The sequence below is a fragment of the Antechinus flavipes genome, chromosome 5 (genome assembly GCF_016432865.1).
Source record: "Antechinus flavipes isolate AdamAnt ecotype Samford, QLD, Australia chromosome 5, AdamAnt_v2, whole genome shotgun sequence".
In the NCBI taxonomy this organism is placed as follows: domain Eukaryota; kingdom Metazoa; phylum Chordata; class Mammalia; order Dasyuromorphia; family Dasyuridae; genus Antechinus; species Antechinus flavipes.
Window position 1 is genome coordinate 186,700,089 of NC_067402.1, and position 12,197 is coordinate 186,712,285.

At 34.8% G+C, this 12,197-nt stretch overlaps 1 protein-coding gene across 1 annotated transcript in view; it reads right to left on the reverse strand.

Annotated features, from left to right (window-relative positions):
• The window catches only part of ANO2 (anoctamin 2), a 484,690-nt gene that overhangs the window by 216,395 nt on the left and 256,098 nt on the right, over nt 1-12,197 (reverse strand). Inside the window, exons 11-14 of the mRNA XM_052001239.1 lie at nt 10,870-11,030; nt 9,099-9,181; nt 5,641-5,652; nt 5,300-5,407 (exon numbers count right to left, since the gene is read on the reverse strand). Coding sequence (XP_051857199.1) covers nt 5,300-5,407; nt 5,641-5,652; nt 9,099-9,181; nt 10,870-11,030 — 364 coding nt within the window. The remainder of the gene's footprint in view (nt 1-5,299; nt 5,408-5,640; nt 5,653-9,098; nt 9,182-10,869; nt 11,031-12,197) is intronic.

Here is a 12,197-nt window from a genome sequence, read left to right on the forward strand (position 1 = left end):
TCCCTCTCCTTTTCTCTCCTCACACAGCCACTACCTTAGGTGAATATTTATTCCACACCTAGAATGTACTTTCCATCTCCTGTCCACTTCTCAAAATTCCTTCTTTCCTTCAAAATTCTATTCATGACACTTTTTACATAAACCCTCTTTTGGTTTTTCCTAGATATAGACAAGAAAAACATAAAGTCTTTCTTGCTTCCTATCCAACTGCTAGTATCCTCTTCCTCCTCCAAAATTTATCCTATATTAATCATGAATATATTTTGTATTTATTTATTTGTGAATATATTGTCACTCAAATAGAATGTAAGGGAAGAACCATTTTGTTTGTGTCTTGTGTTTCCAGCACCTAGGAGAGGGCCTAGAAAAGTATTTGTTGATAAACTGATCCAAGAGTATCATCTACCACTCATCCATATTTATCCCAAAATCATGTAACTTTGCCAATACCAGTTCTTTCCTCTCTAAAATGGGAATAATCATACTTGGACTAGCTACTCTATAAGGTTATTTTGCTAAAAATTACTGAGTAGCCATATAAATATGGATGAAGGGATTTTAACCTAGGTTTTCAAGAGCCAATTTAATCAATACACATATATCAAGAACCTACTAAAGTGCTAGTCACTGTGTTAAATGCTGGGAATAAAAAGAAAGACAATCAGAAAACTTTATTATAATATAATTATTATATCATTCTATTATAGGATTAACTGATGGTAAAAACATTTACAAATTCTTGGTGCTAGTACTAACTCTTGACCCACATTAAGAGAGGTAGAGCTTGTAGGAAGAAAGAAGTGAGAATTTTCCCATATTTTATTCTTGTCGATTTGTATCTGAAATGTTGTATTCAGTTCTGGGTACCACAGATAATGAAGATTTTGATAAGCTGTCTATAAGTAGGAAGCTGGGAGGGTTAAATGCCTTGAATCTATTGTGCAAAAAGATCAATTGAAGTAACCAGGAACACTTAGCTTGGAAGAAAGAAATCTTGGATAGATATGAAAGCTCTCTTCAAGTAGTTTTTATACATCTGCCAAAAATGGCTTTTATACAGAGAGGGATTAGGCTTATTCTTTTTGCTCCCAGAGGACAGTACAAGGAGTGGTGGATGAAGGCTAAAAATAGGCATATTTAAGTTTGAGATCAGGAAAAATTTCCAAGTAGATCTAACTATATGTAGAATGGGTTGCCATTGGAACTAATGGGTATCTTCTAACTGGAGGCACTTTCAGATAAAGATTGAATGATTACTTTGAAGGAGGAATATTGTCTTGTATTTTGAGGGAGGGGTATAAGATTTGGACAAAATGGCTTTTGACATTTTGCTTTCTAACTTTAAAATTCAATTATTCAGGTCATTCCCAAGGAAATCCTAGTTTTTATTAGGATTTACATTTTAGAAAAATTTTTGGAAACATTTCTATACTTAGAAGTCATTTAGTCTAATCCTGTGATTCTGTACAATATGAAAATGTAATTGATAATTCTCAAGATTTTAGAGAAGATGCAGGGGAGAAAGAATGAAGTAGGAGAGGGTAAGAAAAGATAGAGAGGAAAAGAGAGAGGGGAGGGAAGGAGGGAGAGAGAAAGAGAGGGAGAGGGAGATGGAGAGAGAAGGGAAAGGAGAGGAGGAGAGGGGAGAGAAGTGGGAAAGAAGAGAGAAAGGGAGTGGGGGAGAATCAAAAGCCAGTGTAGGTATAAAACCAAGGCAGGCCTAGGGAGTATAAGAGACTTATATATGAGGGTCACAGAATAACTCTTGAGACTTTTTTATTGTTTATCACAAAGCTACCTTTCTTGCTTATTTACCAAGTTCTAAATTGTAATATAAACCTACTTAAAAGTGACTGCCTACAAACAAGGAAAATATATTTTCATTAAAAGGAAGATTTTATAGCCTGGTTCATCAATTTTTGTAGTATTTCATTCCAATTGCTAGAATCTTAGTAAATACTGCAATGTTATAATATATTTCAAATCAACAAAGGGATCCAACATATATGTAATTAAGTACAGTGAAGTAAAATTAATGAGGATTAAACCAAGAACTGAAAGAGATTAGGATAGGTTTTACAAAGGAAGTGATGTTTGAGTTGAAAGTTGAAGAAAATAAAAAATTCTTGGATGAAAAAAAAAATGAGAAATGTGAAAATATTCCAGAATGGAGATAGAGACAATGGAGTGACCTAGGCCTTGGGAATAATATTTTGGCTGCTCTCTGGAATGTAGAATAAAGGGAGGAGTGACTATGAAGGATAACACTTGGGAAGTTATTACAGAATTAGGCAAGGGCCAGAACCAGGGTAATGACTGTGTGAATAGAGAGAAGGATTCTTACAAGAGAGATGACTGGTGAGGGCTTCAGAGTATAAAATGAGTATCTAAGATGAAGAGAGTAAACTCAATAGAAATAGGAAAGTTTGAAGAAAATACAGCCTTAGAGAAAACACTTTGAGTTTTATATTAAACATTTTTAACTTGAGGTGTTTACAGGACATCCAGAAGGAGATATCCAGCAGCAATTGGTGATATGGGAGGAGTCAAAAGAGGTGTTGGATTGAATGTACAAATTAGGGGTCATATGCTTTAAAATGGTGTCTGAATCCCATGGGAATTAATAAGATCTACAAAAGAACACAAGTAGAAAGCTTTGACTGGGAGTGCTCATACTAAATCAGAAAGAGGTGGACAGTTATCTAGTGGAGAGGACTCCAAAGAAGTGTTTAGACAAGGAGGAAGAGAACCAGTAAAGAACAGCAACAAGAAAATCAAGTGAGCCAATGGTATCAAACTTTATGAGAGGTAAAGAAGGATAAGAATTAAGAAGAGGTTAGCACAAGTTAACACTGCTATTAAGTTCAGAGTTCAGTTTGATTCAAGTGATGCACAGAAACTTCATTGCAAAGGATTGGCAAAGGAATGGGTAGTGAGGAAGTAGACAGCAAATACAGACCAATGTTTTAGGAGATTGATAATGAAAGGAAACAAAGGGGGATTTCTGAGATGACAGTTTTTAAAATGGCCAAATTAAGAATTTTTTTTAATTGTGTATTTGTATTTTAAGGATAGAGCAGAATATGTGAACCAGTATGCTATTATATGAATCCTAAAATTCCAACTTTTATCATTTTCACCAATTGTATGGATTAGAAATCATATAAAGACATATCAGGTAAGGTAACTGTGTGAACAAGAGGCAGACTGTATAGCTCCCATAAACTTGTAATTTAATTAATCCCTGAAGTTTGTACTAGATTGAATAATGATCACAAAATCCTTGGAGAAAATATAATGACTTCTTCCATCTGAGAATGGCACAAAAGGTCAAACAGCTAAAGGGCAACAGGGAAAGGAAATACCTTTGTACCAGCACAGGATAACCTCCCACCATAACCAGAGATGGTCTGAGGATCTATACAGCCTAGAAGGCTCAAGATTAAATACCCTCTCAAGAAATCCCCAAAGTGGTTAGAAAGGCCCTGTCTTCCCTCCACTCCTACAAGGACCTTGAAAATCCTAGGGAATGGAAGTAAACAGAAACCAATTCAAAAACTACAGGGCTCAGTTGGGGACACTTGGGTCCAGGGGTTCTGTTATCCTCACACAAGGGGCTGAGGGGATATGCTACGTGGTACCACAAAGAATCTGAATCCTAGCCCTAAGAATTAGAGTTGAGATTAAGCAGGAATAACCATTTCACCTATAACATCAGCAAGGGGCAGAACCCAGATTTAGTATAAATCCCAATTCAAAAACTAAAACTGAAGAATATTTAGAGCAATACATTCACTGAAGAATATAAAAAATCATTTAGATCTAGCAGTACCCCAAAAGAAAGAATGATTAACTCAAAGATAAGTACAAGCAGGGATTCAAATGAAACATTTAAAGGTAAGTAGAATGAAATTTTTAAAAAATGATATAATGAAAAAATGATTCTATGAAAGCAGCTACTTATTAGCTCAAATCTAAGTAAGCCAAATAAAATAGGTGGCTTATTTATTCCAGGTCTAGGAAAATGTAGAACACTCTTAAAGCACACAGGATTTAGCCAGAGAACTCTGCCCTTCATTACATGGGTGAACAAGGCAAGCCTTTCTTGCCTCAGTTTCTTCATCTGTAAAGTGATGGGGTTGGTTTTGATGCATTCTATACCATCCAAGCATAAATCTATGATTCTTTGTAAATAGGAGGCAGGGAGGAGAAACACAGGACAGGGAGAAATTCACTGGGAGGAGGTGGAGTTGGAAAGGCAGGAATAGAGAAGAATAAGGAGGGAGGAAGGAAAATGAAAGAGAGAAAAAGAGAGAAGGAAAAGAAATACTTCAAAAGTATTTGAAATGAAGAAAACAATGAAAATAATATCATTTGATGAATATTTTCTGATAGTGATGCTGTTATTGTTCGAGGTAGTGGTAATAAAAGTAATGATTATTTTTCCTAAGAGCAAATTGATAATTTCCAAACAACGCAACTCTAAGCAAGCAGAAAGTCTCTCTGTCTTATACTGAAGTCCTGTTAAAGAGAGAGTCTGTATTCTGCTTTTTTTAAAATACCACATTCCTTTGCCTTTGCATAATTTTGCATGTTAAGATGGATGTCCTAACTCTGAGTATATAAAATGAAATACATTAATTCAAGACAAATTTGAATTCATATACAAGATGCAGCAAAGGCAAATGTGAAAAATAAACAGATTTTAAAAACTCATCATTTTACTCAGTCCATATTAGGCAGGAACAAAAAACAAAAGTAAAGGGTTGAAAATAGATGAGGAAAATTGAGGAGACATACACCATCTACTGTATCTTCTTGAATGTCTCCAAGGCATCATTCAAGTTCAAAACACAACACAAATGATGAACTATAACCATTATCATATGTGTGAATTTTCAAGAATTCCTGAGTAAGCAACAAGATACTAGAGATTGGGATAACTGCTTAGATGGCTAAATTGTGGCTTGCTACTTTAAGCCATAAGAGCAATTTTATGCTTTAGATTGCCTTCCTTCCTTTCCTTTGCATACTCTATTTACTTTTCATATAGTAAAAAAAAAAATTGTCAAGAACAAAACACTGACCAAAGTATGACTGATAACTGTTTCCTAAAAGTCTTATCTGTAGTAACAAAAAGAAATATCCTACTCTCGTTTTATTTTACCTCATCAAGGAGGAGGAAACTAATCCATCTCCAACATGCTAACCTTTCGTTCATCAAGGAGGTCCAGAAACAACAAGAAAATAACCTTAGAAAGCTAAAATGAATAAGGACAAGTAAATACCAATAACTTACCTCATCATCACTCTCAGTTTTATCTGTTTCCATTTTCTGGACAAGGGATTTATTCTCTTTCAGCATCTTTTCTCGAACTTTAGTTTCATATTCTGGCCGGGAGTGTTCCTAAAACATAAAATAAGAGCAGGAGAGAGAGATAGTGAGGAAATTTTAAAAGAAGAGTTTTTAGCCATGGAAAATAGCCAAACATCACAAATACATGAAAACTATGGTTCAGGGTGGGCAAGATAAGCCATTAACTGTTACTGATCGATCACAAGGAGTGGGAATCAAAAACACAACAAAGAACAAGGAAAGAAGGAAAACACAGACATTTGTCACCACAATGAAAACCAAACCTGAGTATTCTCCTTGGTATAGTGCAGATGTTAAGAAAAGAAAGAGGATACATTAACAGGTCAGCTGCTTCAAAAGAAAACCACATGCTTTTTATCACAAACAGTTTAGCTGAAAACATAATAATGATGCTGATCATCCTACCAAAATCAGCTTTTACCCAAAACATGAAGACTTGGTCATCTCTGAGGTAGAAGTTCAAATGTGTCCCTTATATTTGCAAGTAAAGCACAGCTATTTGAATTCCATCATTCTACTTCCTCAAAGAGCTGATGATAAACATCAAAAAGGAAACCATACAAATAGCCAAGATAATGAAAGGATCAGTTAGTTGAGACGAGAGGAGTCATTGGATTCTAAAACAAGTGAAGGTTCAACTATCCCTCCTATTCCTCAATTCTATCACTAATCTGTTGAGAATATTAGTCATTAGACCATTTCTCTCCACCAAATCCCTGGCAATCATCCTCCAAAATGATTTTTATATTCATCTAGTCAGCCATCTTGTGAACTAGAAGGGAAGATCCCAACAAGGGAGAAAAAGTACTTAGAAAAAAAAAAAGTTGGATCCTTTTTAGTTGTGATTCTAAGTCTAAGGTACAAGGCATATTTTTCCTTAGGTGAGAATACAGGAAATTGAATGATAACTAACTATTCTTAGAGGCATTACTGAAATCAAAATCTAACTGGAGTGGGCAGGAAATATCTGGAAAAAGTACTGGAAGTTAGATGTTGGTTCCAATTTGGCTTGTGTCCTTACTATTTGCATAACATTAGAGTGATTTAATCACTTGAAATTTTTTGTTTCCTCATTAGTCCCCACCTCCAAAACTCCCACGGAGATCTAGAAATCTACATCCTTTCCTTTATTTTCAAGACTACCTATTTACTCTAATCATTGGATTCAGAGCTGGATCCAGATTCAGAAATCATCAATTCAGTAGTTTTATTTTATAAATGTCAAAGAAGGTTAAGTGATTTGGACAAAAATCAACAAGTAGTAATTACTCTGTTTTGCACTTAAAATTCACTACTGTGTATAATAGCAATTCTGTATTGATATCTTGCCTAAGTTCCCTGATGATAAGAACTTTATGCTCTCTAGATTGTTTGTGTCCTTCATTGTACCTACACTGTAATTGTTTATTTAATACCTGTTTTGTTTCAAGTATAATGACTGGGATTTAAATTCAGGCTCAATAAATTGAAATCCCAGGGCCTTTTCTATAACACATTACCATTAACTTTCATCTCATTCCAGGCTGGATCCTGTGTTCCAGTTATGTAAATTTGTTAATAACTTGCCTAGGAATATATATCTCCAAATTATGTTCCCTCTTGTCTTTAATTCTTCATTCAGATCATTTACCTTTCTCCTAAACATTTCTTCACTCATTTTTACAACCCTGTTCAATATTCAAACAAGAAACCATCTTTGACTTAGGCTACCCTACTTTATGGCATGCAGTACATTAATTATGTGCTTTTTGGCCATAGTCCTGTTATAAAACCCTTTAGAGATGCGAGGTCTATCTTTATTTCCTTTCCCACAATAGGCAATACAAGGACCTACACCCATGGACCCTTCCTCCACAGTATGTGATTAAATTGATTTGTAGAACCCCTCCTAATAAGAGGGGTATCCTTGGTTGTATCTGCCCACCTTACAATTTTTTTTCAACTTTGGTCAGGCTTCAGCTTGCCAAAGATTTCTATAATCAAATATTTTCATATATAACCTATGAAAATGATGATGATTATGGCAGTTCATATTGACGTAGTGCTTTAAGGTTTACCTAGCTCTATGCTTACAACATTATTGAAAAATTAACACCTCCATTTTGCATATGATGGAGCTCAAAGAGTGGTGCTATTGTGATTAGTGTCTCAGCTAAGACCAAGATTCTAATTCTGGGTTTTCTCTAACTATATGTGACTTTGAGCAAATCATCTTACACTGTTGTCTTATCTCTAAAGTGAAATGATTGATCTAAATGATATTTAAGATCCTTTCAAATTCAAAATCTGGAAGTGTTTGGTTTGGAGATTGTTATTGATTGCAACTTCAACACCCCGCAATCTTGGGCAAAACATTTTGCTACTCTAGACAAAGACCCAAAGAAAGGTTTCTTCAGCCTAAAAATGAGAGAATTAGATTAGCTGCTCTGGAAGCCCCTCAAAGTTCTCACATTCTTTGAAAGAGATACAGCTAGATCAGTTAGGAAATCAAGAAATAACTGCTACATATATCAGTCTTCTTTGCCTCAGGTCACTAAAAAGCACTCCAGGATTCAACAACACAGAAAACCTACTTTTCAATTCAGGACTCTATTAACTAACTATACACCACTCACCATTTTTCTGTCAGAACATGAAGGGGAGAGTTTTCTATTCATGTGGCAGCTGCTTCAACATTTACAGCTGACCTTTATGAACAGACATTGAATCTCTCTTGCCCACCCTCACGACATGCCATTTGAAGCCACATTTCAGTGACCCTTTCTCTAAAACCAATACTCCTAAAGATTAATAAATTGTACCTGTGGCTAAGGAAAGCTGTGGAAAGCAAAACAAATTGGACTAGCTGGACTCCATTACTAATTGCAGTTAGAAAGAAAATCATTTTGGCAAAGTTGGAAAGACTATGAGATTTGGAGTCACGGGAGGTACCGACATTTGAATTCTGGCTCTGCTACTTATTACACGTACCTTCATGCTTTCTATTTATCATCAGCACCCAACAAAACACCAGTTGTCTCATAACACCCTGAAGCAATTTTCTTTTTAGTTTAATATTATTTGTTCTGGAAAACTTGTCTTTAGGAGAATCCACCCTTAACCTTTTTGTTCTTATCCCAGTTTCCCACAGCCAAAAAGATCTGCCAGAACTTTTGTTATTCTTTCCATCAATGTTAAGAAAGATTTGACAATTAGTTCCGTCACCTCATTCATACCCCATTCCCAAGATGGTGCAAGCAATCTTACAGAAGATACTTGGGTATACACATAAAAAAGTTCAAGGACGTAAATACTAAAGTCTTTGAGACCATTTATAGCCAGGTAGTGAGATTAGTATTCCTTGTCTCCAAGGAAACAAAAGTCCTAAAATACCATTTATAATTTTTTTAAAGATTTATATCTATGTTAGTCAAGATTTATCTGATTAATTGCTTTTATTCTGATTGGAGATAGAGAGTTGACAGGGAGAAACTCCAATTCATGGTTACCCCCAAAGCCCAATGCTTGCCAGTGATACAACTTTATTTCATAGAAGATGATATTGAGGCAGCTGAATGAAAATCTGGCTTAATATGACTGGTATTCCAGGGGTATCTCATTCAGAAAGGCATGCAAAGAGTAGAAGCATCAAATACCAGATGTTTTCTCTCTCTATCCCCCATCTCCTCAAGATAGCAGAAACTCCCAGGGGAAAGGGGGAAAGATGTATAAGAAAACTTACTTCTTCCTCTTCTATGCCAGTCAGGTCCCAGAAGTAGCCTAGTCTCATCTGTAGCCGCTTCCAGTTTTCAAGAAACATGGTAGCTTAGGGTGAAGACGTGTGTGAATGAGAGAGAAAGAGAGAGAGAGAGAGACAGAAAGAGAGACAGAAACAGATAGAAAGAGGGAGAGAGAGAGAGAGAAATAATGTTAATTAATTCAGACTTTTCAAGATAATGCTCCTTTCTACTCTTATGCTTCAAACTGGAACCTGTCCTGTCCCCTTATAAAATTTAATTTATCCCTTTACTTCTAAATAAAACAAAATCCAAAACAAATATTCCACATTTTCAAGTATCAATAGATATTCAAAGAACCTCACTTTCTTCCCACACACATATTTCTATCTTTAAATTATAGAAATAATGAATGAAAGGAAAAAGTCCATTGACAGTGGAATGATGACAACAAACAAAGAATGAATTAGGAGAGATTCTAAAGATGTAAAAGAGGTTCACAAAAAACCTACATCTATGTATTTTTACTAGTGTACAATCTCAGGCTTTGAGTTGTGTTTTTTGTTTTGTTTTGTTCTGTTGTTGCTGTTGTTTTACTTATTTCAAAAAAAAATTCTAAGTATGAACTAACTCCATGTGTCTGAAAATTCTTTTGTCCTTATCCTCATGTGACTCAAGAGAACCTCCATAGGACTATAATCCAACTCTCTTGCTTCTCTAGGTCACAGAGGTAGTAAGTTCCAAATTAGAAATGCATATATTCTTCATAAACCTAATGATTAGCTAAGGAGACTTTGCACCAGAACAATGAGTATTGTATTTGTATTTCCAGGGTTATCTGGAAAAGTGCCTGACACATAATGAGCCTTAATAAATACCCTATCTCTCCAGCCATTTATGTAATCCAGTTATATGATATAGAAATAATAAGACTAAAGGTAATCATAAGGAAGCCCATAGTTTACAGGATTAGGGACATATTTGTCATACCACATCTCAGTATTGCATTCAATTCTGGGTGCCACATTTTATGAAGGACATTTGATAAGTCTACTAGAAAAATACTGTAGAATTAATTTTATAATAGCAAATATATTGGAGGCCTAGAAGATGTATTTGATAGAATGATAGATCTAGACTCAAGAAGACTTGAATTGAAATCTGAACCTAGACACTAACTATGTGACTCTAGGAAAGCCACTTAAAAAAAAAAATCACTGCTTGCCTTAGTTTCCCCAACTGTAAAATGGAAATAACACTATCTATTTTGCAGGGTTGTTTTGAGGATCAAATGAGAAAATGTGTGTAAAGTGCTAAGTACAATATTTGGCACTGATTATATGCTAAATACCATTCTGTCCTTTCCCTCTTCTATAAATATAAATTTTCAATCATATATTTTTTGGATTATCTGCAGCAAATATTTAATTTACAAGATTTACATTCAGCGCTAGGCATTCAACAAAAATTAGAGAACTGGCTTGAACTGCATTGAGGTTAGCTAAATAATTCTCAAATATATATTAAAAGAAAATTTTCTCTACTTAATCTTTTAAAAAGACAGTATACATACACTTGAAATATTCATATGCTAAATTTGGGGATGACCAAAGGGAGACAAATTTTCCCCTTTCCCAAAAAAATGTTCACTGGGACACTGGAGAGGAAATTTGAAAAAGGAAGTAATGGGGAGAAACATTAAGATACAGAAATTCTGGTTAATCTGCTCATTTAGAATTAAAGTCCCTCTGCCAATTTTTCTAAAGCACCACTCACCCCAGAGGGCCATGAAGATGGAGAAAAAGACAGTAGCAGGGTTGTCAAATAAATGACTGGCCCGTGCTGTGCCACACGCAGTACTGAGGTTCCAATAGTCACAGGATTTGTCACAGAGTGGGCACATCGTGAAGGCATTCTGCTGATCACACATCTCTTTGCTGTTAGAATACAAAAAATTGTTCAAAACCAGGTCATGAGTAATTACACATTAAATATTTGTACAACTGAATCACACACCTTTTGATAAACACCCCAACCATTAGCAGACTTGGAAGAATATATAAAGCTTTATGGATAATGGGGATGAAAGACCCAGCTTCAGAACAGCATTCTTATTTTTTAGTTTCTAAAGAAATAGTAGAGTTGTTGATAGAAATATTATAATTAAAATTGTGGATTTGAATCTTCTGTAGGTCTGTCATTTTGACTTTTTTAATTGACCATGCTTTATAAATATATTCTGTTACAGGGAAAGTAGAGAAGGGAATGTGGAGAAACTGATGCAAACTTATTCTTTGAAAATATGTTGGGAAAAAAATCATTTAAACTCATTGATTCACTATTCAAAATAGAACTTAGCACTAAAAGAACTGCATTTCCTCCCAAAATGCTAATCTTTTTATGTGTTCACTCAAACTTGTGGTTTAACAGAGCCAAAATAAGTATTAAGATTTAAACAAATTGATCTTAAATATGAAAATTTGCAACAAAATTCTGAAATGTTCCAGTAATTCATTTCACACCAAATTTAATCTGGTGAATCTAGAACCCCCTTACTCAACAGCTCATTGTCCTAGTAAAGAAAGTTCTGTCCCAGGAAATGTGATATCACCCTTGTGATAGCATTGGTCATCTTCAAGAATACACAAACGCCACCCCCAACAAAAAAAAATTCCTGTTTCCACTGCTTGTAGATTTAGTCTAACTCCCCAGGGCTAACAAATATAATAACAATAATAATAAATAATCATGAAAAAATGTAGCCTACGGGAATTCTAAGTGGCTCTTAGGACATCAACATCTTATGTATCTATTCTTGCCTTCACTACTGATTTACTATATAACCTTGTGTGAGTCAATCCTGTCCCTATCTAGTTGCTCAGGAAAAAAAGGAAATGAACACTACTTTAGAATAAAAAAGGAGGAGTTGCGATTTCTATTATTTCTAATAACAAGGATATAATAACAAACATGGCAGAAGGGAAACTGAAAGTGGACATCATACAAAATCGCTCATATGAACTAAACAAAGGTGGACTGAACATATATACATACTTACATAGAAAAAGTTTGGTATAGAAATATATCAAACTCAAAAGGGAAAT